The sequence below is a fragment of the Ipomoea triloba genome, chromosome 13 (assembly GCF_003576645.1).
Source record: "Ipomoea triloba cultivar NCNSP0323 chromosome 13, ASM357664v1".
In the NCBI taxonomy this organism is placed as follows: domain Eukaryota; kingdom Viridiplantae; phylum Streptophyta; class Magnoliopsida; order Solanales; family Convolvulaceae; genus Ipomoea; species Ipomoea triloba.
In genome coordinates, this window is record NC_044928.1 from 26,667,682 (window position 1) to 26,680,939 (window position 13,258).

The 13,258-nt window shown below is 38.1% G+C and overlaps 2 protein-coding genes across 5 annotated transcripts; both read left to right on the forward strand.

Moving 5' to 3' along the window:
- Positions 1 to 479: 479 nt before the first annotated feature.
- On the forward strand, positions 480 to 2,438 carry LOC116002663 (toll/interleukin-1 receptor-like protein). 4 transcript variants are annotated; one of them, XR_004094528.1, is made up of 4 exons: positions 480 to 646; positions 748 to 1,322; positions 1,429 to 1,855; positions 1,977 to 2,438. XR_004094528.1 is itself a non-coding variant. In XM_031242823.1 (3 exons), exons 1-2 carry the CDS (start codon positions 676 to 678, stop codon positions 1,433 to 1,435), a joined length of 654 nt encoding a protein of 217 aa, XP_031098683.1. In that variant the 5' UTR covers positions 656 to 675; the 3' UTR covers positions 1,436 to 1,855; positions 1,977 to 2,438. The 4 variants fall into 4 exon arrangements, 2 of the variants coding, with proteins under 2 accessions (XP_031098683.1, XP_031098684.1); XR_004094527.1 differs by having other exon boundaries at positions 485 to 646; positions 735 to 1,322; XM_031242823.1 differs by lacking the exon at positions 480 to 646 and having other exon boundaries at positions 656 to 1,322.
- A 2,166-nt stretch (positions 2,439 to 4,604) lies between these two features.
- LOC116001423 lies at positions 4,605 to 11,178 on the forward strand. Its single transcript, XM_031241302.1, has 8 exons — positions 4,605 to 4,770; positions 4,852 to 5,069; positions 5,529 to 6,067; positions 6,159 to 6,984; positions 7,757 to 7,913; positions 7,998 to 8,215; positions 9,086 to 9,594; positions 10,210 to 11,178. Exons 1-8 carry the CDS (start codon positions 4,635 to 4,637, stop codon positions 11,024 to 11,026), a joined length of 3,420 nt encoding a protein of 1,139 aa, XP_031097162.1. The 5' UTR covers positions 4,605 to 4,634; the 3' UTR covers positions 11,027 to 11,178.
- The last annotated feature ends 2,080 nt before the right edge of the window (positions 11,179 to 13,258 follow it).

The following is a 13,258-nucleotide window of genomic DNA, read 5'->3' on the forward strand; positions in this document are numbered from 1 at the left end:
GGGGGGGGGGGGGGGGGGGGGGGGGGGGGGGGGGGGTTAGAGGATAACCTACAATCTCGATTTAGCATTGGGTACTATCTACAACTTTTTCCCATAAAATTACATGTTTAAGAGAATTATTTTGTATAAAAATGCCTGTTAATGAACAGTTAACGTTAAGGGTGAAATTAAGTCTCCTAGAACAAAGAAATTTGGGCTTTGTTTATCGCGTGCGATAAGCAATAATTGCCGTAATAATGTCTATAAATTTCCAATTTTGCACTCAGTATAGGAAAAAAGCTAACTAACTGTGGATAACAATTGAAAATGATTTAGTACTTAAAGACTAAATTTAATAATTTTAAAAGCCAATGACTAAAATTGAAAATAAGTGATATGATAGCTAGCCATATATCTACATTTAGATTCTAGAATAAACTCAAAGGAATATTCTGATGTAAGGTGATCAATTTGTAGAGAGGATAGTTTTATAAATGGGAACGTGAATTTCATCTATATAAACCCCCAGATCAGAAAAGGCTAGACTGCATAAGTGCATACATAGGTGAGTAAAACTACAGTAGTATTCTGCTATTCCATCATTTCGATCTACTCTTCTCATCTGATCTAAACCAGCAACTCTGATCTACATACATTGCATCACCAGGTAGTTAAGTACAAATTTGTAACCACAATATGATGCTACTCCATCTTTCTTCACTCAATCATCTATCTAAATTTCGTTGTTGTGATAGGTTTTTACTGCAGGAATATCATTTGTTTTCTGCTAGAACAGTTTCTCATTTCTCCGCCGCACAGTCCAAACCCTATTTTCCAGATCCTCCGTCAATAATACCCCCAAAAGCGTCGCCACCACTGCCTCGATCCTCGTCACAGCACTGTCCCGTGGTGTTTTTGAGTTTTAGAGGAGAAGACACTCGCCAGGGCTTTGTTAAGTCCCTGCACCAGGCTTTGTGTTTTGCAGGGGTCCCAGCGTTCAAAGACGACGTTGATCTCACGAAAGGGGGTCGGATCCAGCGAGGGTTGATGGATGCGATTCAACAGTCCTGGATTTTTGTCCCGGTAATTTCTTCCAACTATGCCTCCTCGAAGTGGTGCCTTGAAGAGCTCGCGGAAATCATGAAACGCGTGAGAATGGAGAGCAGGACTGTTTTCCCGGTGTTTTACGATGTACGGCCCACGGATGTCCGGCACCTCAAGCCTCCGTTCTCCGCCGCGTTTGCACAGCTTGAGGAGGATTGCCGGAAGGTGAAGGTATGGAAGCGTGCCCTAAGTGAAGTAGCCGAGTTTTCCGGATTTGACCTCATGGACACCTACCAGAGGTAAGTGTATATATATATATATACTAAATCTAACTAGCTACTTTACTCTCTATATATATATCTTCTAATCTCCAACTAAAATGGTTCTTTGATATGTTCCAACCAGCCTGTGACCTACTCTGATACCAATAATTGTCATCAAGTGCATGCTCATCACTAGTAGTGTGAAAACACAACTTTAGTTTCTTATACTTGATGAGCAGTTAGCTAGCGTGTCACACAGTTTCAATGGCAGAATATTGAACTCGACTCTTCAAGCCACCCTCGAACAAGAAGCTCAGATCAGCTCGGTCTTACTTTCTTGTACCCGACTGCAACCTGGCCTCCAGCTACCTGCAGGGTACATATATACTTCAATTCTTTTCTTCACCACCGGCCTCTCCGCCATCGCGCAGCCGCTTCCTCGTCGACATCCCGCCCTGCACCGCCTCCAAGCCATAACTATATATCTCTCAAGTCTCTGCTAAGCATGTACTATCTCTGATCTCAACTTCAAAATGGCCTTATAATATTTCTTTATTAATATAACGCAGGTAAGATTGCGCCCGCGCGCACATATATATATATATATATTAGGGCTTATTTGTTTCTGCTAATTATATATGTTATGTTGGTGACATTATTTAATCAATTTGTTTGAATTTTGATAAATAGGGATGAAGCGAAATGCATTGAAGATATAGCCCAAGTGGTGGGGAAGAAAGTTGAAGCATTAAAGAGAAAAAAGGTTGAATATCATCAGGCTGCATTAAGCTTACTATCCACAATGTAATTGTCAACAGATCAGATCAATGACCATCTTTTTGTGGGGATCGAGTAGATGCTTTAATCTAAGAGGAAAAAGAAAAGGCTCTTCTCATCCTTGATGGCATTGGTTGTGTACACTGGCTAAGACCATTGGCTGGAGGATTAGTATGTTTTGCTTGATTGGTAGAATAGGGAGGTAAATCTAGTTGAGTTGGTCAAGTTAGGGTTGTTAACATCTTGGGATAGCCGTTGTTGTAGGCTTTTTCAATATTAGAATAATTGTAGTGAGTACATATAAATCAGTCTCAAATGTGTCCAATTCTATTATGTTTATATTGGTTAGTGAGTGTATTTAATTTTTACATGATATCATATAGTACAATATAATTAATTTAATTTGTACAAAAGAAAGAGACTCATCATCGATCTCATATTGAATTATTGGATGAGATAAGATGTGTAAGGTCTTTGTTACGGTGGAGAATTGAAGGGATAGATATCGATGGGAGACATGCATGCAAAACATTGCTACCCTACCATGTTGGATCCATCTACGTACAAGCACTACAGCAGATCCAGAAGCAAATCTACAGTTCCGCTGCCGACAACGTAACTTTAATTTGTACGTGGCACGCCTTCCATCGTTCAATATAATGGTGAATTATTGGTAATTGGCATGTTTGGTTAACTTTAGCGTATCGACCATGGTTAAAACTCTAGCCAACGATTTGGAGCAGTGAATTGCTTCAAACTGTTGAAAACTCAAAAGCAGCGTTTGAACTTGACGTTTTGTAGAAAATTATATTTTTTCAAAACGTCCGTATAATCCCAAGGCAAGCAAGACAACTTTTGACCAAAAGTTTTGATGTGGGATCATTTCCCACATCATTTACAAAGGGGAGCAGACAACTTTTGGCCAAAAGTTTCGATGTGGGATCATTTCCCACATCATTTACAAAGGGGAGGTGTCTTAATTAGTGGAGGAAATTATGTATATAAAAAAAATTATTACTTTTGTATAGTTAGAATAATTTTAATAGCTAAAATATTATAAATATTAGTAATTTAGTATACAAATATACATATGTGTGTATTGTATATGAATATTAACAACTAGGGTAGCATTGTTATTTTGCTTTTAGTTATTTCATGAAACTCTTGTATGCTTAAAGTGTGAATTTAGAGTTTGTTTGTAACATAAATACAAACATAGAGCAAATAATATGCTCAAGAGGTTTCCTTTCTATTTGGATCTTATCTAGTATCGTAACACTAACACACATCCATGATTTTGCACTTATGAAGTTAAAACAAAGTGCCCGTTTAAATCAATTTGGTTGACGTGAGTGACCATGTACTCTTATATCTTAAGAGAAGCCTGGAGTTCAAATTCTCACTTGTATGAAAAAATCAATTTGATCAACACTTTATTATTTAATTGAGCCAGCTCAGGGCAAATTATGCTGTGGACCTGGGTCCAAAACTACATCCTTTTTGTTGTTTTTTTTTTTTGTTTTTTTGTTTTTTTTTTGTTTTGTTTTTTTTTTTTAGTAAACATATTGCTAAATATAGAGTTGTCTAAAAGTGTGTGAATGTAGAGGTTTCAAAGTGTAAATGTAGATTTATGATTGTGTGAATGTAGAGTTGCCCAGAAATGTGTGAATGTGGAGGTTTCAAATTGTGAATATAGAGTATAGAAATCGTGAATGTAGAGTTATGCATGTGTGAATCTGTAATAGAGTTAAGAAGTTCTAGCAACTTGTAGCCCTGTAATGTGTAAATGTGGAGTTCTCAAGTTGTGAATATGGAGTATAGGACATGTGAATATAGAGTTTTGAATGTGTGAATGCATAACAGTGGTAATATAGTTACTAAACATATAATCCTATAATGTGTGAATGTGAAATTTACAAAGTGTGAATGTAAAGTATAGTGTACGTGAATGTAGACCCAGGTCCACCTTGCAAGGTGGACCTGAGTCCACAGCATAACAACCCACAGCTCAGTGTTTTGGCTACCTAACTCAAAATGGAGTTGAATTTGTCATATTGGATCAAACAGACACAGTCCTAAATCCAGACAAATTTATACAGGATCAAAGAGCATGAATATCAGTGGTTTTTTTGGGGTGATTGGAACAGTGTGTGCATAGGTGGAGGAGTGAGAGTATAGGAAAGAGAAGAAAACAGCCCTTCTGCAAATGGTGGTTCATGGTACAGTAACTTTGTACCAAAGCAATTAAATGCTTGTTGCGCCTGACGCACGTCAGGCGCAACAAGCGCGCACAGCGGGTGCGTGCAGTGCACAGGCGCGCCGTGGACCTTCTTTTTTTTTTTTTTTTTTTGTTTATTTTTTTTTTCTCTCCTCCCANCCTTTTTTTTTTTTTTTTTTTTTTGTTTATTTTTTTTTTCTCTCCTCCCATCCTAATCACACCTACAAAAACATCTCTTATACCGTGAAATAACCCATTGATGAGGATGCTCTAAGATCTAGATAAGTACATACGCAATAAGAACAGTATAAAGTGTTTCTAAAGGCGGCAGAATTTCACGAATCAATCACCAAATGGCCGCCTCTGAAGTGACTGTAGCAGAGGATCCTCTGCTCCCAAACGCCATTGTTGAACACGCCGTTGACTATAAAGGCCGTCCAGTCGGCCGAGCCAGTTCCGGTGGATGGAGATCGGCGTCATTCATTATAGGCAAGTATACCCTCGCCTACTCCATATTTGAGCACAATTTTCCGATTTCTTTGATGCTGAAGTTTTAATTCGTATATATAGGTGTGGAAGTGGCGGAGAGGTTTGCATACTACGGAATCAGTTCCAACCTAATCACCTACCTGACGGGGCCGCTGGGTCAATCCACCGCCACGGCGGCGGAGAACGTCAATGCCTGGTCTGGAATGGCGATGCTGTTGCCGCTTCTAGGTGCGTTCGTGGCAGACTCATTTCTCGGCCGATTTCGCACCATTATCGTTTCATCCCTTCTCTATATCCTTGTATGTACTGTTCCAACCCTACTAATCATCTAATTGCTCATAAATTTTAGTGTTTCTTGTCAATTTGATGCAATTGTTTAGTTATTCTTGACCATAAAATGTGAAATCCCTAGCCTCATGTCCTTACATCCGGTCCCCACAGACAGAATTTGTGGAGGTGTTAAATCACGGTGACTTAAATGCTCATTAGGTAGGAGAATCGTACCCACAAGGTCACATGGAGTCCACCACATTGGGTGTAACTCCCAAACTACGGCCGCTAGGCCCCAATCCTCGTCCTTGCCCACAATTTTTAGCTAAAGAATCACTTGAACTACTTGTGCAGGCAATAGTTTAGTTATTCTAGTCTCAACTGTTGCAGCATTTGCTTTTACCATTTTCTAGTCTAATAAATTTGGAGTTGATAATGTCTTCAATTGGGTATAAAATTTATCTTGAAGCCTGATATATGAATCACAGGGACTTGCCTTTTTAACCCTTTCTGCTGTCCTTCCGTTCAGCAATTCTGACTGCCAAACTGGTGCAGACATTAAAGCATGTTCTCCTCCTCAACTCCAGATTATCTTCTTTTTCTTTGCACTGTATCTAGTAGCTCTTGCACAAGGAGGGCACAAACCCTGTGTTCAGGCTTTTGGAGCTGACCAGTTTGATGTGCATGATTCAAGAGAGTGCAAACAGAAAAGCTCCTTCTTCAACTGGTGGTATTTTGGCATATGTTTCGGCGCTTTTGTTACAATCTTGATGATGAGTTACATTCAAGATAACCTAAGTTGGGGTCTTGGCTTTGGGATTCCTTGCATTGTCATGGTTCTTGCACTAATCATATTCTTACTAGGAACTACAACTTATAGGTTCAGTGCCAACCACAAAATGAAAAACCCATTCATGAGAATTGGTAAAGTATTTGTCAAAGCAGTAAAGAATTGGTGGATTCCGCAATCTGTAATTTGCATAGAAGAGGAAAGTCATGGAATCCCTCCCTGTTCCCTACAGTATCGGTGAGTAAATGTTTCTTTGATATAAATTTGTGCGGTCCATTCCCTTTGACATCTCTTCGGTTTATTGAATCTACCAGCCTGTAAATGACAGGTTCCTTAACAAAGCAATGCTTGCTCCCAATGATTCGCAAGATGGGGAGGTTTGCACCATCAGCGATGTTGGAGAAGCAAAAGCAGTTCTAAGTCTTGTTCCAATATGGATTTCTTGTTTGGTGTTTGGGATTGTATATTCCCAGTCAGAAACTTTATTCACCAAGCAGGGCTTCACAATGGACAGGTCCATAGGTACAAATCTTGAAGTCCCAGCTGCTGCTCTTCAATGCTTCATTGCCTTTACCAGTCTTTTCTTGGTCCCCTTCTATGACTGCATCTTCGTTCCTATTACCAGATCCATCAGCGGGAAGCCCTCAGGGATAACAACACTTCAACGAGTTGGGGTCGGGTTATTTCTATCAATTGTCACAATGGTGATAGCAGCTCTGGTCGAAAGCAGGCGCCTCAGAGTTTCTCAAGCATATCAGTTGGTCGATTTGCCCGAGGCAACGGTTCCAATGAGCGTGTGCTGGTTAATACCGCAGTATGTATTATACGGAATTTTTGAACTATTCGCCTCAATTGGTATGCAGGAATTTTTCTATGATCAAGTGCCAAACGACCTGAAAAGCATTGGGCTTGCTCTTTTCCTCAGTGTGTTTGGGGTAGGGAGCTTCCTAAGCAGTCTTCTCATTTCTGTCATTCAGAAAGCAACCATTAATGGGGAAGGTAGTGAAGGGTGGATCTCCGGCAACTTGAATAATGGACATCTGGATTACTTCTATTGGCTGCTGGCATTGCTTAGCACAGTCGCATTCACAATCTACCTGTACTTCTCGAGATCATACATGTATACTCAGAAGTGTGTTGATGTCTGGCGGGGTTAACTCAGTTGGTTTGATTGATCACCCTAAAGCTTTGCTCCAGCGGTAGTGTGGGGATGCCAGTCCTATTGGGAACCTGGAGGGTCATTTGGAGATCTTGACCGGTTAGAGGTGATAAAGACTCTTTGTGTGCATAGTGCACAAGCAAGGGTGGATTCCCGATTTAGTTGATATTGTGATATGTGAGAAGAAATGTCTGAAACATGTTGAGATAGTATTATTATGATTCATGAAGTATATGTAACAATATGATTTTATTTATAAGTAATAGAGTTAATTACACATTTAAATGTGCATTAGACACAGTGTTATTAACTTAATTTTATTGTGACATTGTAGATCTCATTTAGTCATTAATTTTTTTTTTGAGTAATACTGATTCTGTTACAATGCAGTATCGAACACTGAAACTCGAACCCAAATTAACCGTATTTATATAATTGACGTAATATAACTTCTAACCAAACAAGTTAATACTATAACTTTAATAAAACACATAAGGTAATAATATAATATAACTTCCTAAAAACAATTTTATTAGCTGGAATAATCTAAAATTCTATAAACCAAACGGTTTATAGCAGCAATTTTAACCCCTCCCCACCCTTAAAAGGGAAATTATCCTTTCCCAAAAAGTTAATAGGACAGAAGCAACTTGCTTTCAAAAAAAAAAAAAAAGCAAGCCCCACAAACTGACAAAAATGGCTGCAATTATTTGAGTGATGAAGTCCCAGTGTTCCCTTGACTTTGGGCGCAGAGACGTCGTGGTTGACGTCTCCTCTCTATGGCCGCCACCGGAAGAACCATCCTTTCCGACGCCGAAACTCCATTTCTCCAAGACGACGTCGTGGATGGCTCTGTCGATTTCAAAGGCCGCCCCGCTGTCCGATCCACAACGGGGCGGTGGCGATCCGCATCCTTCATCATAGGTAAAATCACCTTCAATTTCCAGTTGAAAAATGTCATATTCGTTTTTTTTTTTCTTAAATAAGCTATTGTATGCGAGTTTTCAGGTGTGGAAGTGGCAGAGAGGTTTTCCTATTATGGAATAAGTTCGAATCTGATAAGCTATCTCACTGGCCCTCTCGGCCAATCGACGGCGGCGGCGGCCGCCAATGTGAACGCCTGGTCCGGAGTTGCGTCGCTTTTGCCTCTTTTGGGAGCCTTCCTGGCCGACTCATTTCTCGGTCGGTACCGGACAATTGTCATCTCCTCCCTGCTCTATACCCTGGTTAGTTCCACTTAACCACCATGATTTCACCTTCTTCTTCACTTTGTGTTTAGCTCATAGTTTACCAGCGCTCCTTGTTACTAAACTTTCCTTACTATCTGTATTAGGGGTGAGCAAGTATTTGCTAAATCCGCTCTAGTCTGCCAAATTTGCAAAATCTGGTCCCAACCAATCCGTATCTACTTAAAGTGGATGGATGGGATGTGGATTCATTTTGTATAAATTCGCCACTAGTGAATTGGATATGTGAATTCTAAAAACCGCAATATGCATTCCACTCCGTCCATGACGAAGCAACCGAAATCTAAAATTATAATTCAATTTTAATTTTTTTTTTTTTTTTTATAGCTTAGTATAGGGTTTTAGGTCTCTTTTTCTCAATTGTTGTTTCTGAATTCTAACTTTCCGCCTTCTTCTCTCATCAAGTCAAATTTGTTTTGGTTCACGATATCACAATCACAAGCTCAATAAAATTCGCCATTCAATTCAATTCAATTCAATTCAATTCGCAGACTTAAAATCTGCCATTTGATTCAATTTGCATCTAATCTGCCAGATCATATTGGATTAGATCTGCACCCTTAGCGGATGCGGATAGGATTTTTCAAATTCATCCTTAGCGGATTGCATATGGATTCACTTCAAATCCACTCCATGCTCACCCCTAGTCTCATTTCAGTGAGGTATAGCAAATTAGTAATAATAAAGGAAAAAAGGAAAGAATGATCATCCTCTTAGTTATTGGAAATTTCTCCTGCCATCAGTGAAGTTAATAAAGTTGTTCATTGTACATTCATGTAAAATTTTAAATGGTTTATATTCTTGCCTTTGTTAACCACAGATGTTTAATATGAGTCTGTTAAACTGCAGGCTCTGGGCTTCCTGACCATCTCTACCGTGATTCCTTTCGAGTCTTCTGACTCTCAATTCCAAGTTATCTTCTTCTTCTTTGCTCTATACCTTGTGGCACTAGCCCAAGGTGGGCACAAGCCTTGTGTTCAAGCTTTTGGGGCTGATCAGTTTGATACTCAAGATCCGCAGGAATGCAAAGCCAAAAGCTCATTCTTCAACTGGTGGTATTTTGGGATGTGCTTCGGTGTTATGGTTACGCTATGGATTTTGAACTATGTTCAGGACAACCTCAGTTGGGGTCTTGGGTTTGGTATCCCTTGTGTAGTAATGGCTCTTGCTCTTGTTATCTTCTTGCTTGGGACTTATACTTATCGTTTTCGCCAAGACAGAGATGAGAAGAATCCGTTTGTGAGAATTGGCCGTGTATTTATCTATGCAGCTAGGAACCACAAGACTAGCTCTGCAGCGATAGCCTTGGAACAAGAGACTCAGGGAATTCTACCTAATGAAGGTTCTCAGCAGTTCAAGTAAGTAAACACTAGTTTGACTATATAGGTAGAGAAAAAATGAAGAGTACAAGGGTCTTTTTACCCCTATGCATTCCCTAAACTCTGCAAGTATATGACAACTAACAAGTAACAACTGACTAGGGGTGCAAAAGAGCCGAGCTTGAACCTAGGTTGGCTCATGTTCGAGTTTGAAAAATTTATGGTGACTCTGACTCAAGCTCGAATTTGATCAAGCTTTAAAATGTAAGCTTGAGTTCGGCTCGTTAATTTTTATACAGCTCAAGCTCAGTTCACTTGGCTCGAATTGGGCTTAAGTTTTTTATTTTAGAATTCATTATATAACATATATTTTATATTTTATGCTCGATGAACCACGAGCCAAAAATATTTAAGCTTGAGCTCTGCTTGAACTCGAATTTGATCAATCTTGAGTCGAGTTTTGACCAAGTGGCTTGACTCAATTGCACCACTACAAGGCTACAAGTGACTGTGGGCTAGCATACCTACTTGGTAGAGCTGGGACATTCAAAAGGTGTTTTACTGCATTTGTAGGAATGTGATGCTTGGTTATAGCACTTTCATATTCAAGAGACCATATTTTTCTGTCTCTAATTAAATTTTTGTTAATCAAAGGTTCCTTAACAAGGCACTGCTTGCTCCCGATGGTTCAAAGGAGGATGGAGAAGTTTGTAGCATCAGCGAGGTTGAAGAAGCTAAGGTCATTCTCAGATTGGCTCCGATATGGGTGACATGTTTAGTGTATGCCATCGTGTTTGCACAGTCATCTACTTTATTCACGAAGCAAGGAGCTACGATGAATAGATCTATCAGTTCGAATCTTCAAGTGCCCCCTTCTACACTACAAACTTTCATTAGCCTTTTTGTTGTCATCTTTATCCCTATATATGACTGCATTTTGGTTCCCGTTGCACGAGCTGTAACTGGAAAGCCCTCGGGAATAACAATGCTTCAAAGAATTGGAACGGGAATATTTTTATCTGTCGTCTCTATGGTGATTGCAGCTATAGTAGAACAGCGACGTCTTCAAATTGCTTCAGACTACGGGTTAATTGACAAGCCAGATGCAACCGTTCCCATGAGCGTGTGGTGGCTAATACCTCAGTATGCATTGTTTGGCATTTCAGACGTATTCACCATGGTCGGCCTACAAGAGTTTTTCTACGATCAGGTGCCCAAGGAGCTGAAAAGCATAGGTCTCGCTTTGTACCTCAGTATATTTGGCATCGGGAGCTTCTTAAGCAGCTTTCTCATCTCTATCATCGAGCAAGCCACCAGTAAAGATGGCGGAGACAGTTGGTTTTCCGACAACTTGAACAGGGCGCATCTCGACTACTTCTACTGGCTCCTTGCCGGACTTTCTGCACTTTCATTGCTTGCATACCTGTATTTTTCAAGATCTTATGTCTACAACAAAGCCATTGTGATATAAAATGCTTGGGCAAACTACTCTCCAGATTCCAGAACAGGTGCTGGGTGAAATCTTTGTACTATCTTGGACATTGTGGAAATGTAATGTTGGTCAATTGTTTCCCATTTTATGTAACACTAGAACGTAAAATGTGATGTATATAAATGGTAAAAGCAGCAGAAGTTATGAGGGGGGTGGGGGGGGGGGGGGCTAGAAATTTGTAATTTTGATTCTTTCATGGATGTTAATTTGCTTGATAATTTGTCACAACTTATGTAAAATTGTTTCACGTGATACATGTAATATTATTGTTAATTAGGGGTGGGAATAGGCAAGGATTCTAAATAGGGGTTTACAACTCGACCTAGTCTTGACTCGGCACTAGACTTTAGTATTAAGTCTCATTTAGATAAATAGGGCATAGTGTCATACCAATATTTTTAAGGCCTGACTTATAAGCCAACAAGCTTAACCTGTTTATACATATATATATATATATATATATAAAGAAAGTATTAGTCCATGTATAACACAATTTTAGAAATCCAATTTTAATAGCGCATGTATATATAATATACTAGTCAATATTCTAATTTCTCTCCTTCAGTTCTAATTCTATTCTTTGCCTTAATTTCTTTGTGTGTGCATTGTTATGAACTTATGGTATTAGTTTTCTTGTAATTCTGGACAAGTTATTATGTTTGCATTGAACTAGTTATGTATTAGTTATGGCATTTATGAACTTGTAAGTATTAATGTATTAATTATTATGATATGTAATTCGGGACATTGTAGTTTATGATTTGTGAACTTGATTATTTACTTGTATTAATGTGTTGTAATGAATTTGTGTAGTTAAATTTTTTTGAAACAGATTAATTTTATTATTCTTAGGCCCTTGAACCGACCGCAACCCGTAAGACAAGCCAAGTCTCACTTATATGCTTTAGCCCTAATATCACATATCAGGCCTAGACCTATTTAACCAAAGCCCAACCCAATTTGGCTCATTTCCACCCCTATTGTTAATATTCACAATTTTCTTCCTATGTATGATTTAAATTTAAATAAAAAAAAAGATTTCTCATGATATATCATTATGTACGTTTATATAGTTAGTAGGTTAAGAGTACGACATATTTAGTGATACACAGAGACACCTAAACGTGTATTACAAATGAAAGAAGCATATATCAACTCTTACTTTCTTCTTTTCTTTTATATTTTTGATTAGTGTCAAATCAACTGCATTTATTATAAATTTTGAGTTAGTTCATCATGTCCCTACCAATGTTGGCAGTTGAATGTCTACCATATGTGGATATGCCTATGTATGTATAATTAGGGTATCATGTTATTACATTCTTAAATATCACACATCCTAAAATTTTACATAATCTAAAAATTTGGAAAACGTAATAAAAAAATGAATTTCAAAATTATTATAAAAAATATTATTACCACATCTCCAATAATTCAATAAGGACACATAATATTCTTTTAAATAAAACGAAAACTTTAAGCATAAAATGTGAACCCAATACCCTTTTTTTGGTTCAAAAAAGAAGGAAAAAATCACTCAAAAGAGAAATCAAGTCTACAATATAACCACCTTATTATATCCATATGACTATATATTTGCCCTAATAAACTCAATGAGCTCATGTTGGCAAGTATTGATGTGAAACGGGGCAACTTAATCGAGTTAGTTAGGCAGTTGACTCGATAAACACAAGGTTTCAAGTTTGACTCTAAGTAAGAGTTGCTTATTGACTTTCTCAGTTTGAGCTGGTCAGCTATGTCAACCTTGGCTGGTTTATCTATCAGCTAGAGTCACAAGGCAAATTTCTTCAAAAATATGTCTTTGAATAATAATTGTAGACTTTCTTATAAATCAAAGTATTGATGTGAAACAAAAAGGTACAAATTAATAGGGGAACATTATTTTCATTTTTGTCAATAAATTTGATCAAGTATTGATGTGAAATAACAAGGTACAATTAATAAGGAAAATGTTAAAGGCCTTGTAGTCGAGTAACATGGCTTTCTTAAATGGTCAAACCCAAGAGTGGAGTTTCAATAATTGTTTTTCTTCACAAAGATATTTTTTCGAGTGTAAAAATAGTTACTTTTGTAATTAATAATAATTAATTAAAAGTCACATTTGTAACTCATTATAATTATATATGCATTAAACAACGCTTTCTTTATTCATGAGGTGTAAAAGAAATGACACGAATCCGTTATAATTTA

Coding starts and splice junctions, on each gene's coding strand:
- LOC116002663 (XM_031242823.1), top strand. CDS start 676: ATGATGCTACTCCATCTTTCTTCACTCAATCATCTATCTAAATTTCGT.
- LOC116001423 (XM_031241302.1), top strand. CDS start 4,635: ATGGCCGCCTCTGAAGTGACTGTAGCAGAGGATCCTCTGCTCCCAAAC. Junction 4,771..4,851: donor ATCGGCGTCATTCATTATAG/GCAAGTATACCC, acceptor TCGTATATATAG/GTGTGGAAGTGGCGGAGAGG. Junction 6,985..7,756: donor GTGTTGATGTCTGGCGGGGT/TAACTCAGTTGG, acceptor CGTCGTGGTTGA/CGTCTCCTCTCTATGGCCGC.